The sequence below is a fragment of the Chelonia mydas genome, chromosome 1 (assembly GCF_015237465.2).
Source record: "Chelonia mydas isolate rCheMyd1 chromosome 1, rCheMyd1.pri.v2, whole genome shotgun sequence".
Classification (NCBI taxonomy): Eukaryota; Metazoa; Chordata; order Testudines; family Cheloniidae; genus Chelonia; species Chelonia mydas.
The window spans coordinates 196,782,780-196,798,314 of NC_057849.1; the positions used below are offsets into that span (position 1 = coordinate 196,782,780).

Consider the following 15,535-nt stretch of genomic DNA (forward strand, 5'->3'; position numbering starts at 1 on the left):
AGCATGTCGTGACCTTATGGTTAGTGATCAGCCAATGAGAGCTGTTTTGATGACCCAACTCTATTTGTCTCTTGTGCCTGAGCAGTTCTTCAGTATCCTGTTGGCGCAGAGCTGTGGTGTTGATGTTTCTTTGAATTGCCCCCACATGCATTAATGCTATTACTCCAAGCAACTCAAACTTCCTCATACATTTCCAGGTCTTCACGCCTCCTTGCCTTTAAGGTAACAGAAATTGGCAGGGTTTCTAGTTCCTTTTTAAAAGAGCCTGTATAAAGAAGATTTTTTGGTTAGCTGGGAATCCCAAAGGAATATGGCTCATATCCTGTCTAACTGCCTGGGTATTTATAACCACCTCAATAGTTACATTGGTCTGTTTCAGAAAACTTTATACAAGCTGTACCACCTTTCAAGAAGTGAGGGCATGCAGGATAATACAGAAGTGGGTTTGCCTCAGTCAACAAAGGCACTGTATAGTTATTGATTCAGAGCTATGGAGGTTTGTTTCTTCCAGCAGTTTCGCAGCCCATTTGGGTTTTTTAATTTTGTTCTTTCATTTAAAATTTGAATATGAATCTAAAATGTTCATATCCTAACTTGAGGCTGCTTCCTGGTAACTCTGTTATTAACCATCTTCTGGGAGAATAAAATCCTCAGACTTTTTGCCTTGGAGTTAATTCACTTTGAACATATGAGTCTGGGAATTCAGTCAGCCCAGGAGATGATGATGATCTCATGAACAGAAAGCACCCTCAAGTTACAATTATAATACCTGTGCTCTTGGTGTGTAGCCTAGAGTCTTGTGGCACACCCGAGTCTTGCTGGCATGCTGGTATTGCCAGTTATGTTCACTGAGATTATTTTCACGTGCCTGACGGCTTCCTGAAAGGAAGAAGCAATCAGTGAATATTCACTGTAGTGTTGTTGTAGGTCTCAGTCTCCAACCCTAATCCTGTATGCTAGTAACACCCTATGACTCCATGTTATGTATGTATGTTATGTATTCCAGGCAGGTAATGGTTACCTTGTTTATCTGGAAAAACGAGTTCCTGGGACTTATTTAGGTATTTGATAAAGTACATATTGGCCAACTATATTGTCACTACCCAGTTATATGTAAATAGGCATTTGGATAACAGTAAAGTGAAATTATGGTCAACTATCTGTAACTATGGCCCCTTTTTATACAACATATCTGCTCCTTTCACTCATCACATCTGTTGACTTAAGTGGTTAAAATAAATTTTTCATACTATTCCTCTTTGTTAACCCTCCAGAACTATACAGTTCTGGGAGAGGGAGTGGTGTTCTTTTCTGCCTTGTGTCTTATTAGGAATATTTTAGGTTAAGTTCCAGAGAAGGGCTAAATGCCCAATGCCCAGATGAACGAAGTGGATGTAACATGCAGAGCTTAAAAATTCTGCATGCTTCTCCTCATGGCGATTAAAACTTTTGTATGTATGTATGCATTTATTTGCTTATATATACTGTGGCAGCACCTAGAGGCCATAGTCATGAATCGGGGCCCGATTGTGCTAGACAGCATACAAATGCACAAAAAAACAGGCCCTGCTCTGAAGAGTTTTTAATCTAAATATAAGAGAAGAGACAACAGGTCGATACAACAAATGGATGGGAGGGAGCATGAGATAACAATGAAGATAGTATTTAAGATCTGCAGGCTGTGGAAGCTCCACATACTATATTGGTAAGTGGGGGAGGAGCATGCATTTTCTCTTTACTTGCCTGGGAATTGACCACTCCAGGAAAGACCAATGTCTCCCTGGTGGTGGTGGATCGCTTCTCCTACCTGTGATTGGACATCCCAGTTTGGATGGACTTGATTATAAACTAGCCCACTCCACCACTAAAAATGGGCTTGGTTTGGCTCCCAAAATCAACTTATACAGGAGTGTTTTGTAGGAGGACAGGGAGGAAGCATGGCACAGACTTGTATATACCCTCCTTAGGCTGCACATTGAAAGAGAGGTGTGTGTGCTCCCACCTGCACTGAAGCCTGAAGAGTACGCCAGCTTTGAAAACAGACAAAAACTGGGATTGGCAGAATGCTGCCAGGTCTGCTGGGTCTCATCAGAGCATTCAGAGCAAAAGGGGTTATAGAGGGGAACTGTAGGGACCGCTTTTCATGGAGCAGGGATTTCCAAAGTGGTCAGGGTTTGCCAGAGATCTATGTGGATAACAGCAGACCTCTGTAAGAAAAGTAACACGGAGGGCATGTTCATTGTGCGGTTTTCACTGGCTTCTAAATTTGTGTGTCAACCAATTTTTTTTTTTAACTGAACAGAGTGTTCCTGAGTTCAAAGTACATTCCAAGTTTGAAGTTCTACATCCAAATTGGTTCTGAGTCTTCAAAGCACAACGGTATCTGACTTGTTTTTTTTTAAATGAACTTACACTTCTGAGCTGAGAATGATAATTTGCAGGGCAAGAGAGATAATACTCCTAAAACCAAGTTTGCACGAATGCCATCTCAGCTGTAACTGAAGCATCGCTACCATGTTTCCAGCAGGGATGCGTACTTTTATGGTTATAAAGTGCATTTCCTCCTGCATCTGGAGGATGAGGTTCTTTAATTAGGGTCTCTTAGGTATGGATAGGAAGGGGGTGAGGGAGGGCAATTAAATCCTGAACTACCATTCGTGTTAAAGGATATAATTGTGTGCATGAATCCTACTTGCACTGAGTGGAGAATAAAACCAAGTGTGGTTTATTATACGGCTGGTTGGAGATACTTTGATGAAACCTTATTCCATGAGACTATGAAGTTCCATCAAAATCAAAACACTCTGCAAAATTTGGTTGATTTTGTTGGAATTTTGCTTTGGTAGAAAATGTGTGTGTGGCGGGGGGTGGGGGAGAGTTCAGACAATTTTGAAGTGTCCCACTTCTACGTTTTTGGAATGGAACACTGGGATTTTTCATTTTGAAACAAAATTTTGTTTCTAAGTTTTAAAATAATAATACAAATTAAAAAAGGTTAAAATCAAAATGAAATGTTTTGATTTTGTGAAAATGAAATGTATTAAATAGATTCATAGATATTAAGGTCAGACGGGACCATGATGATCATCTAATCTGACCTGCACAATGCAGGCCACAGAATCTCACCCACCCACTCCTGCGAAAAACCTCTTACCTATGTCTGAGCTATTGAAGTCCTCAAATCGTGGTTTAAAGGCTTCAAGGAGCAGAGAATCCTCCAGCAAGTGACCCGTGCCCCATGCTACAGAGGAAGGCAAAAAACCTCCACGGCCTCTTCCAATCTGCCCTGGAGGAAAATTCCTTCCCACCCCAAATATGGCGATCAGCTAAATCCTGAGCATATGGGCAAGATTCACCAGCCAGATACCCAGGAAAGAATTCTCTATAGTAACTCAAATCCCACCCCATCTAACATCCCATCACAGGCCATTGGACCTATTTACCATGAATATTTAAAGATCAATTAAATGACCTGAAACCAAAAAAAAAATAATTTTTTTTGCATTTTTCTTCATGGAGAATTTTGAAATTTTTGGTTTTCATTCTAATTTGGAACAAGCCAAATTTCAAAATCCTCTGCGAATCAGAGGATCCGCCACGTAGCTCTAGGTAAATAGCTTGTTTTACTCCTGCGGGAATTCTGCGTCAAAAAATTAAAAATTCTGCACACAGTATTTTAAAATTCTGCATATTTTATTTGTCAAAAGAACACAATATGATATCGCCACTTTCAATTATTTTGGTAATTTATTTGAAAATATCTGTCAGCAAGTATGTCTGTAACAATACAGAAAACAAAAAAATTCAGGAAATCTTTTTGATAAAGAGATTCCTTACTAGGCATATTAATTCATTTAAACTTTGAGTAATAATTCATTTAAACTACAATGCTGAAACATATTTCTCACACCTGTCAGAAGCAGTACAAAGGCTTGGGGGAGTCAGGGGTAACAGAGGAGCTGAGGGAGAGGGAAGTAATTGCTGGGAAGGAGCCTTGGCGTGAACCTGGAGGATTGTTGAGTGTGGGTGGGAGAAGTATGAAATGGGATTTTTTGGGGAGGAGTGAGGGATTGTTAGGGAGTTGGGGAGCCTTCCCCATGCAGACTCTGGCTGACTCCAGCCTCTCCAATTCAGTCAGACACATCTGCCCCCCATCCCCATGTGTTCCTGTACCCCCCATCCATGTAGCCCTGCACTCCCACTTATCCATCCCCTGTCCCATGTGGCCCTGCACCGCCACTCAGCCACCTTTGTCCCCCACCCCCATGTGGCTCTGCACCCCCACTCTGCCCCTGCCCAAATCTCTCCCCCCCAGCCCATCTGAATCCCAGTCTATGTGACTTCCCCATGTGCCCAGCTCTCTCTGTCCCCCTCTTATATCCCTGCCTCATCACCTGGCCCCACAGGCAGAGCATTATGAGGAACACAGCCTCTCCTCCCTATTGGCTGCTAGCTGCTATGGAGGTAAACTGGAGGCCCTCTGTTCTGGTGCCACAGCAGCCCCTGGTGGGCAAAAGGCATAACTGCAGCACCTCTCTGACAGTGTATTTTCCGTGGAGAAAAAAATTTTGCAGGAGACATAAATTCTGTGCGTGTGAAGTGGTGCAGAGTTCTCGCAGGAGTAACATTGTTTTTAAGAACAAGTTCCTAGTCTTTTAAGCAACAGAATTATATTATTCTGGTAATCTGCACTATAAATGTGACTGTTCAAGAATGTGCTTCAATATGATAGTGCCCTGACCTGGTTATAACATAGTTTGATCTTGCCTATGTGGATGAAACCAACCTATGTTGTTGCAACCATATTAAGAAACTGTGGTCTAGGCTCTAGTAAAGACCAGGGAGTTGGTGAGATCTGTGTGGTGGAAGGAGCTGAGTGTGTGCAAAGAATTTACTTCTAAAGATCAGAGTACCAATCCAATGGAGTCAGAAGATTAAATAAGTTTCGTGATGTGCTATGCCTGTTTGTGAACTGTTTGACTACAGTATTCCAGTACCACCTCCAGCTGCTTTTCAGAAAAGCATAATATGCTGCAGGTCAGGACTGAGGTGCCTTGGTCAAGGCCCAGGACTGGGATAGTTTGGGATACCTTTGGTCAGAACTGAAGCAAATCAGCCCAGAGCAGCATGTGGGGAATCCAGGACTGGGCTACTATGAGGGTGCTATGCTCAACATGGAAGTGAGTTGGCAGGGCAGCGTAAGGGGGAGCTTGCGTAGCATCTGATTGTACTACACCTGGCTTTTAAAACTAATGTTAGAGAGACAATGTGGGTAAGGTAATATCTTCTTTTGGACCAACTTCTATTGGGGAGAGAGAGATGCTCTTCCTGAAGAAGAGCTCTGTGTAGCTCAAAATTCACTTTTCAGACATGGGTTGGATTTATATGGATATGTGTTGGGCTGTGTTCCCTCCAAGGTGTGCGCCTGTGTGGCTGCGCAAGAGCCCACCAAGGGCCGCTCACTTAATTAGCAGAGCCATGCAGGCGTGCACACCACACAGAGGGGTGCAGCCACAGGTGGACCTGGAAGATGGTGGTGGGGAATAGGGGGTGGGTGGGGGCAGTCGGGCAAGTGGGGGGTGGCGATGGGGGAGCTTGGGGAATGCAGGGCTGTGGTCGGGAGAGATGCAGTAGCTCTGGGTCTGGGGATGCCCCTTCAAATCCCCAAACCTAGCCCTGCCAAACCCCTTGCTTCAGGGTTTGTGAGGCCCCCATAGAGGTCAACGTATTTCAAGCATAAAGAAACCATAGCAATTATTTTATTTCATGCACCAATACTAATGATAAAATATTTTGTTTCCTATGTCAAGAAAATGGATAATTTTGTTTTATGCCTCAAAGGAATAGATACATGTAAGATTTGAAAAGGCTACTGAAAATTTTGCTGTGTTAATTTTCTTTTTATTTGAGTTCATATTCAATCAACATCTTAAGCGGTGCACCTTGTTAGTTATCCCTTGTTTTAATATTCTTTCTTCTTCTTCCATACCTATAACTTTTAAAAATATATATATTATATCTAGGTTTTTCGTTTCTACTGGTGGTGCACAGCCACACATTACCTCAATACTGGTGCTGCACGTAACAAAATTCATTCCGCACCTGGATGGAAAAAATTAGAGGGAACATGGTAGTGTTCCTTCACAAAATCTTCTCTACAGACACTTGATATTTGGATTACAGTAACTCCTCGCTTAATGTCGTAGTTATGTTCCTGAAAAATGCTAGTTTAAGTGAAACGATATTAAGGGAATCCAATTTCCCCATAAGAATGAATGTGAATGGGGTGGGGGGGTTAGGTTCCAGGGAAATTTTTTTCACCAGACAAAAGACTATATATAGTCTTTATATACTATATATATAAAGACTTTATACTATATATATAGTCTTTTGTCTGGTGAAAAAAATTTCCCTGGAAATAAATACACACACACACACACACACCAGAGTATAATATAGATATACAATATTATATATACACACACACACACAGACAGTATGAGTTTTAGACAAACAATTTAATACTGTACGCAGCAATGATGATAGTGAAGCTTGGTTGAGCTGGAGGAGTCAGAGGGTGGAAGAGGGTGCGATATTTCCCAGGGAATGCCTTGCTGCTAAATGATGAACTAGCACTTGGCTGAGCCCTCAAGGGTTAACACATTGTTGTCAATGTAGCCCGACAAGGCAGCACGAATGGAGGGAGGGGACACAATAGATGCATGGCAGTGGCTGCAAACATTTCCTGCGGAAACTGAATGGGAGGATGAACCCACGCTATCCCACTGGAGCGCACCACTCCCTCCACTTTCCAAAGTGAGACACAGACACGCACACCAGGTGTGTGTGTGTGTGAGACACAGACACGCACACCAGGTGTGTGTGTGAGCGAGAGAGAGATGTGCATTGCCCCTTTAAGTAAGCTGACCCCACTCTAAGTACACTTCATACTTATGACCGCATGTGGAGTACATACACTACACGCCCCCTAGCATGGGTATAAATAGCAATGTAGATGGTGAGGCACTGCTTAGGCAAGTAAAGACATGCCAGAACCTTAGGGTATGTACCCTACATGGCTCTCTACATGCCCAGGCAATGCATCCCCCATCTACGCTACTGTTTTTAGCAGTGTAGTGTTATGCTGTCTCCCCTCTACCAGAGCCTTTCCCTGGTGCAGGGAAAGACTCCATTGGGGAAATGCTCCGGCAGCTCCCTGCAGCAGGGAAAGGCTCCAGCAGCGGCAAAGCAGAAACACCTCATCTCTGTGTTTCAGCTGGAATATTTAGTACATGAGCATTCACTCTGTGTTTTGTATTTTAATGTCCCTTCTCTAGAGATTTTCTGTGTTGTGCTCCTAAAGCAGAAATGATGTAGCTGGAATGAAACCTTTTGTAATACTACTGGAGAATATCTCACCTGACCCCAGGTCTGACTGAAGGAGAAAACTACCTCTCTCTCCATTCTGTCAGCACAGATAAACTGAAAACATTTAAAATCTGTTTCTCCTTCAGCCTCTGCAAATAGGAGGGGGGCTGGGCCAGAGAAGGGAACATAATGACACTAGAACACAGACCTGTGCCTGCCAGTGGCCAGCTGGAAGAGTTCCCTGTGCTTAGGAGACTCTCCTCTCCAGAGCAGCTCAGGGCGAATGAAGAGGATCAGAAAATGAATGTAAGTAAGACCTAGTCCTGGCTCTTTAAACATTTTCCTGCAGTGGCTATGAATATGCTTGCATTTCCTTCATTGCCTGGAAGTTTCTGGTAAACGGACTTCTACATATCCTACAGCAACTGGGATGCTTCTTCCAGCATTATATTTATTTTCCCTCTTCTTATTGGTTAAGAAGTGCCTCATGTGACCTGTTAAATGAAGCATAATTGTTTGGAAAATCTAGTAATAGGTGACTACAGATGCTCAGATGGCACCTTATTTTCAAAAAACAAAACGGCTGACAGCATGCACACACACCCTGTCCAGGAGGGTTTAAACCACTCACTTTACATGCTAGAGAAAAGAACAGTCTCGTGCATGGTTGGGAACAGGACAAAATTCATCTACAAGTTACCTGTCTGAACATGTAGCCCATGTTGATAGTGATTAAAAGTCATTACCATCATACAGCTTTTTGGCTTATGTGAAACAAGCCTGTGGCCTCCATCAACCTCCTCTTGGTTAAACAACATTTACCGAAGTTAGACATTTTTAAATCAGCAGGGCCATATAAACTCACATCCAGGAGTTTTAAAAGAGATGGCCGAGGAGCTGTCTGAATAGTAATGTTGATTTTTAATACTACTTGGAAAATTGAAGATGTTCCAGAGGGCTGGAAGAAAATTAATGTTCCTCCAATATTTTAAAAAGGGTAAATGGGATGACCCAAATAATTATAGGCCTGTCAGCTTGATATCAATCCCAGGCAAAATAATGGAATGGTTAATCTGGAACTGGATTACTAAAGAATTAAAGGTAGGTGATATAATTAATGCCAATCAACATGGATTTATGAAAAATAGATTTTGTTAAACTAACTTGATTATTTTTTGATGAAATTACAAATTTGATTGATAAAGGCAATTTTGATGTGATATACTTAGGTATACTTCTGTAAAGCCTTGTACTGCACGACATGTTAAGGAATTAGAACAATACAAAATAAACAAGGCACACGTTAAATAGATTAAAAATTACTAAATTATAGGTCTCAAAATGTAATTGTAAATGGGGAAACATCAGTGAGTGAGTGTGTTTTTAGTGGGATCCTGCTGGGATTGGTTCTTCACCTTCTTTTGTTTAATTTTTTTTTAATCAGTCTCCTGGAAGAAAACATAAAATCATTACTAATAAAATGTGTGGATGACAGAGTAGTGGAGTGGCAAATAATGAAGAGGACAGATTGCTGATATGGAGTGATTTGTATTGTTTGTTAAACTGGGTGCAAACAAGTAACGTGTTCCAATATAACCAAATGTAAGGTCATACATCTAGGAACAAAGAATGTAGGCCATACTTACAGGATGAGGAGACTTTATCCTAGGAAGCAATGACTCTGAAAAAGACTTAGGGATGGATGTTTGATCCTAAGGAGGCTGAAGTAAGAGAAGTTTGAACAGGAAGAAACTCATTACTGAAATCCATGGGAAAACCACTGGGCTTCAAATGCTGATTTTAGGTAAGTTGCAATATATATTTGAGTGTGGTAGTGGTGAGGTAAATGCAGTTTGATTGTAACCTAAGTGGTGGTTCTGAATTTTATTGCTAGACAATGTCCAGGAATTCCAGATGAAAACAGTTAACCTGCACTTCACTATCCCTGAGAAATGGTGCCCATCTGGTCTCTGTTCTTCTGTTTCTTCAGCCCAGTCTTCTCAAAATACACCACTCCAGGCGATATTTACTTCCAACTTGCAGGCTGACTTCAGCACTACATTCCTTCTACTCTTCTACTTTGAAGGATTTGCATTGTTGGTGGAGAGATGAGGTGGCTCAGCACTGCTTGGCTGTAGACACGGGGAGCAGAAATGAAAAGACAGGCTTTGCTGATTGTAATTTAAGGGCTAAGTGAGGCTAATGGCTATAAGCAGTGAATATCTAACACTGATGGCCTGAGGGCTTTACATGGCACTGGGACCCAACGTGCTGCCCTGGGTATTTAGCAGGAATTGGTGCTAAGGTCAGAAAGCACTGTTGGCAGGTGTGAGGGTCTGTGGTTGAGATCAGGATACATATGGGGGTATGTCACCACTGGTGAAGCCATAATTTTGTTCATAGCTATTTATATTTGTGTTCATATCTGTAAAATAAAATCCAGAGAACACAAGATGTCAACTAGTGTGTGATGTGGTTTTTCCTTCCTGCTCTGGGACACTGCAACCAACAACAAAAGGCAAATGCAATAGACTGTATAGCTCTTCTCCTTCAGGTCCTGATTCAGCAAGGTTCTTAACCATGTGTGTCATCCCATTCACTTATGCATGTTCTCAAGTAACTTCCTTTCCAAGTGGTTGCCTGAGATGTGTTCAGATTTTTTGCACTTTCTAGGAAACATTACATCTTAGGGATAGAAAGATAAGGTGCAGTTTAAACAGTTCAGTTTACCTATGGAGCCTCATTGGAAGAGCAACATAGAAAACTATAGTTCCTTATCTGCTGAATAATACATTATTAGCTGAAGGTATCTTTTAGTAAGACTCTGTTTTATTGCAAAGAGACAGAGCTAAGGTTGCTTTTGGAACGTTAACTCTGAATTTCCTGACGGATGCAGTTTTAAATAGGACAATCTGGAAAGCTCGTGGGTTGTCTGGGTGCTTCCTAAAGATACTGTGTACTGAAGTAACAGTCTCTTCTGTAATACTTTTAGTTCAGGAATGCTGGATAGGTCTTGCTTAACTCTGCTGATATTTTTTTCACAAATTGCATGGCATACCTAAGGGCATTTATATAATTGGCAACAAAAATTCATAATTAGTCTTCATTACCTACCTTTCCTACAATGATTTATTTTTAATATTTACAAAAATTGATCAGATAATTGGTGATATGGTAGTGCATAGTTTTTCACAGGTTGTGTCCACATATAGCTATCTAGTTTCATTATAGTATTGTCGTAGTGTGGCATTGCATGATATCATATGTATGATGACATAATTAAACTGTGAGAAATGCCCAGGCTCTATAGTGCTAAAATGGAAACCTCTACTTCCTGTATAAAATGCTAAAGCTTTTGTCTACTTGTTGCCAGTCCTCTGCATAACCTCTGTGGCATCTCATGTAGCCCAGAATGAAAGCCTGTCATAAATTTCACTACGCTTAAGCTTGTAGAACAAATGAGGTATAGTTCTTGGAGAAGTTGAAAAGTCTTAGGAGTTTTTTGTTTTCTTTTTTTTATATTATTCATTTATTTGTATTATCACAGCACCAATGAGCCCCAGCCGTTTTGTGCCAGTGGTCTGGAAATTTCTCCCATTTGTCTTCCAGCACAACTTGCCCTGCCGTTATGGCTGGCTGATTTAAAAGATTGGGTGGCTGGAAAGTCAACACTTAATTCTAGCCCTAGGAATGCGAACCAGTTGCCATACAAAGCAAGAAAAAGAGAAGGTTAAGAAAGTTCAATGTCTAAATTCCTTCCAGTGGAACTGGACTGATTAGATAAGAATTCAGAGCAGGTTTTTCCTAGCTGTCTGAAAAGCTTAGTGTGCACATAAGCAGGATGATTTCTTCTTGTTGTCCTCTGTTCAAATGATTGGAAAAACAGACATGATTTCATATGCCAACAAAGGGCTCTCAGGTAAGGAACATAGAGATAACAGGTTTAATGCCCTAGAGATTGAGTGAAACTTAGTGTTTAGATTCTGGAGACTCTCTAGAGTTTTGTTTCTCAGTGCTGTTGCCTGGGTTGTGTCAGGCATTAGGCTTCTACAGGCACATTCACACTTTCTCCACTGCCTGATCCCCTTTTCGAAATATCTAGCTTTTGCATAGCTCTTTTTCTCTCACACACATTGTTTGGAGACATTACGTCTCCTTCCCCTTGGAGGGGTAGTTCCTTAAACTGATGATGCTGAAGCCAGTGTGAGGGTATGTCTACACTACGGAATAAGGTCGAATTTATAGAAGTCAGTTTTTTAGAAATCGGTTTTATATATTCGAGTGTGTGTGTCCCCACAGAAGTGCATTAAGTGCATTAACTCGGCGGAGTGCTTCCACAGTACCGAGGCTAGAGTCGACTTCCGGAGCGTTGCACTGTGGGTAGCTATCCCACAGTTCCCGCAGTCTCCGCTGCCCATTGGAATTCTGGGTTGAGATCCCAATGCCTGATGGGGCTGAAACATTGTCGCGGGTGGTTCTGGGTACATATCGTCAGTCCCCCCTTCCCTCCCTCCCTCCCTCCGTGAAAGCAAGGGCAGACAGTCGTTTCGCGCCTTTTTTCCTGAGTTACCTGTGCGGACGCCATACCACCGCAAGCATGGAGCCCGCTCAGGTAACCGTCACCGTATGTCTCCTGGGTGCTGGCAGACGCGGTTCTGCATTGCTACACAGTAGCAGCAACCCCTTGCCTTGTGGCAGCAGACGGTACAATACGACTGGTAGCCGTCCTCGTCATGTCCGAGGTGCTCCTGGCCACGTCGGCTGGGAGCGCCTGGGCAGACATGGGCGCAGGGACTAAATTTTTGGTGACTTGACCAGGTCATTCTCTTAAGTCCGGCAGTCAGTCCTATTGAACCGTCTTATGGTGAGCAGGTAGGCAATATGCCCTTCTGCACCGTCTGCTGCCAGCCAAAGATGTAAAAGATAGATGGAGTGGATCAAAACAAGAAATAGACCAGATTTGTTTTGTACTCATTTGCCTCCTCTCCTGTCTAGGGGACTCATTCCTCTAGGTCACACTGCAGTCACTCACAGAGAAGGTGCAGCGAGCTAAATCTAGCCATGTATCAATCAGAGGCCAGGCTAACCTCCTTGTTCCAATAAGAACAATAACTTAGGTGCACCATTTCTTATTGGAACCCTCCGTGAAGTCAACCCTGTAAGCCGTGTCGTCAGTCGCCCCTCCCTGCGTCAGAGCAACGGCAAACAATCGTGCATCTGAGTTGAGAGTGCTGTCCAGAGCAGTCACAATGGAGCACTCTGATTGGGCTAAAACATTGTCGCGGGTGGTTCTGGGTACATATTGTCCGGCCCCCGTTCCCTCCCTCCCTCCGTGAAGGCAAGGGCAGACAATCGTTTCGCGCCTTTTTTCCTGAGTTACCTGTGCGGACGCCATACCACTGCAAGCATGGAGCCCGCTCAGGTAACCGTCACCGTATGTCTCCTGGGTGCTGGAAGACGCGGTATGGCATTGCTACACAGTAGCAGCAACCCATTGCCTTCTGGCAGCAGACGGTACAGTACGACTGGTAGCCGTCCTCGTCATGTTCGAGGTGCTCCTGGTCGCCTGTGTGAGGTCGATCAGGAGCGCCTGGGCAGACATGGGCGCAGGGACTAAATTTTTAGTGACTTGACCAGGTCATTCTCTTAAGTCCGGCAGTCAGTCCTATTGAACCGTCTTATGGTGGGCAGGCAGGCAATATGGATTGCTTAGCAGTCCTATTGTACCGTCTTCTGCCGAGCAGCCATGAGATGTGGATGGCATGCAGTCCTTCTGCACCGTCTGCTGCCAGCCAAAGATGTAAAAGATAGATGGAGTGGATCAAAACAAGAAATAGACCAGATTTGTTTTGTACTCATTTGCCTCTTCCCCTGTCTAGGGGACTCATTCCTCTAGGTCACACTGCAGTCACTCACAGAGAAGGTGCAGCGAGCTAAATCTAGCCTGGCCTCTGATTGATACATGGCTAACCTCCTTGTTCCAATAAGAACAGTAACTTAGGTGCACCATTTCTTATTGGAACCCTCCATGAACTCCTGCCTGAACTACTCCTTGATTTAAAGCCACCCCCTTTGTGGATTTTAGCTCCCTGAAGCCAACCCTGTAAGCCGTGTCGTCAGTCGCCCCTCCCTCCGTCAGAGCAACGGCAGACAATCATTCCGCGCCTTTTTTCTGTGCGGACGCCATACCAAGGCAAGCATGGAGTCCGCTCAGCTCACTTTGGCAATTAGGAGCACATTAAACACCACACGCATTATCCAGCAGTATATGCAGCACCAGAACCTGGCAAAGCGCTACCGGGCGAGGAGGCGACGTCAGCGCGGTCACGTGAGTGATCAGGACATGGACACAGATTTCTCTGAAAGCATGGGCCCTGCCAATGCATGCATCATGGTGCTAATGGGGCAGGTTCATGCTGTGGAACGCCGATTCTGGGCTCGGGAAACAAGCACAGACTGGTGGGACTGCATAGTGTTGCAGGTCTGGGACGATTCCCAGTGGCTGCGAAACTTTCGCATGCGTAAGGGCACTTTCATGGAACTCTGTGACTTGCTTTCCCCTGCCCTGAAGCGCATGAATACCAAGATGAGAGCAGCCCTCACAGTTGAGAAGCGAGTGGCGATAGCCCTGTGGAAGCTTGCAACGCCAGACAGCTACCGGTCAGTTGGGAATCAATTTGGAGTGGGCAAATCTACTGTTGGGGCTGCTGTGATGCAAGTAGCCCACGCAATCAAAGATCTGCTGATATCAAGGGTAGTGACCCTGGGAAATGTGCAGGTCATAGTGGATGGCTTTGCTGCAATGGGATTCCCTAACTGTGGTGGGGCCATAGATGGAACCCATATCCCTATCTTGGCACCAGAGCACCAAGCCGGCGAGTACATAAACCGCAAGGGGTACTTTTCAATAGTGCTGCAAGCTCTGGTGGATCACAAGGGACGTTTCACCAACATCAACGTGGGATGGCCGGGAAAGGTACATGACGCTCGCATCTTCAGGAACTCTGGTCTGTTTCAAAAGCTGCAAGAAGGGACTTTATTCCCAGACCAGAAAATAACTGTTGGGGATGTTGAAATGCCTATATGTATTCTTGGGGACCAAGCCTACCCCTTAATGCCGTGGCTCATGAAGCCATACACAGGCAGCCTGGACAGTAGTCAGGAGCTGTTCAACTACAGGCTGAGCAAGTGCAGAATGGTGGTAGAATGTGCATTTGGACGTTTAAAGGCGCGCTGGCGCAGTTTACTGACTCGCTTAGACCTCAGCGAAACCAATATTCCCACTGTTATTACTGCTTGCTGTGTGCTCCACAATATCTGTGAGAGTAAGGGGGAGACGTTTATGGCGGGGTGGGAGGTTGAGGCAAATCGCCTGGCTGCTGGTTACGCGCAGCCAGACACCAGGGCGGTTAGAAGAGCACAGGAGGGCGCGGTACGCATCAGAGAGGCTTTGAAAACCAGTTTCATGACTGGCCAGGCTACAGTGTGAAAGTTCTGTTTGTTTCTCCTTGATGAAACCCCCCGCCCCTTGGTTCACTCTACTTCCGTGTAAGCTAACCACCCTCTCCTCCTCCCTTCGATCACCGCTTGCAGAGGCAATAAAGTCATTGTTGCTTCACATTCATGCATTCTTCATTCATTCATCACACAAACAGGGGGATGACTACCAAGGTAGCCCAGGAGGGGTGGTGGAGGAGGGAAGGAAAATGCCACACAGCACTTTAAAAGTTTACAACTTTAAAATTTATTGAATGACAGCCTTCTTTTTTTTGGGCAATCCTCTGTGGTGGAGTGGCTGGTTGGCCGGAGGCCCCCCCACCGCGTTCTTGGGCGTCTGGGTGTGGAGGCTATGGAACTTGGGGAGGAGGGCGGTTGGTTACACAGGGGCTGTAGTGGCAGTCTGTTCTCCAGCTGCCTTTGCTGCAGCTCAACCATACACTGGAGCATACTGGTTTGGTCCTCCAGCAGCCTCAGCATTGAATCCTGCCTCCTCTCATCACGCTGCCGCCACATTCGAGCTTCAGCCCTCTCTTCAGCCCGCCACTTACTCTCTTCAGCCCGCCACTTACTTTCTTCAGCCCGCCACCTCTCCTCCCGGTCATTTTGTGCTTTCCTGCAGTCTGACATTATTTGCCTCCACGCATTCGTCTGTGCTCTGTCAGTGTGG

At 44.3% G+C, this 15,535-nt stretch overlaps 1 protein-coding gene across 7 annotated transcripts in view; it reads left to right on the forward strand.

The window, feature by feature from the left end:
* Positions 1-15,535, forward strand: part of GRAMD1C (GRAM domain containing 1C) — an 87,210-nt gene that overhangs the window by 17,041 nt on the left and 54,634 nt on the right. Inside the window, exon 2 of one of the 7 annotated variants that reach the window (XM_007062122.4) lies at positions 7,515-7,674. The exons of 5 other annotated variants lie outside the window; for them this stretch is intronic. In XM_007062122.4, the coding sequence (XP_007062184.2) occupies positions 7,558-7,674 (117 nt within the window). In that variant the 5' untranslated portion in view covers positions 7,515-7,557. Of the gene's footprint in view, positions 1-2,360; positions 2,380-7,514; positions 7,675-15,535 lie in introns of those variants that run through there. One more of the 7 variants, XM_043538664.1, reaches the window with a different exon arrangement.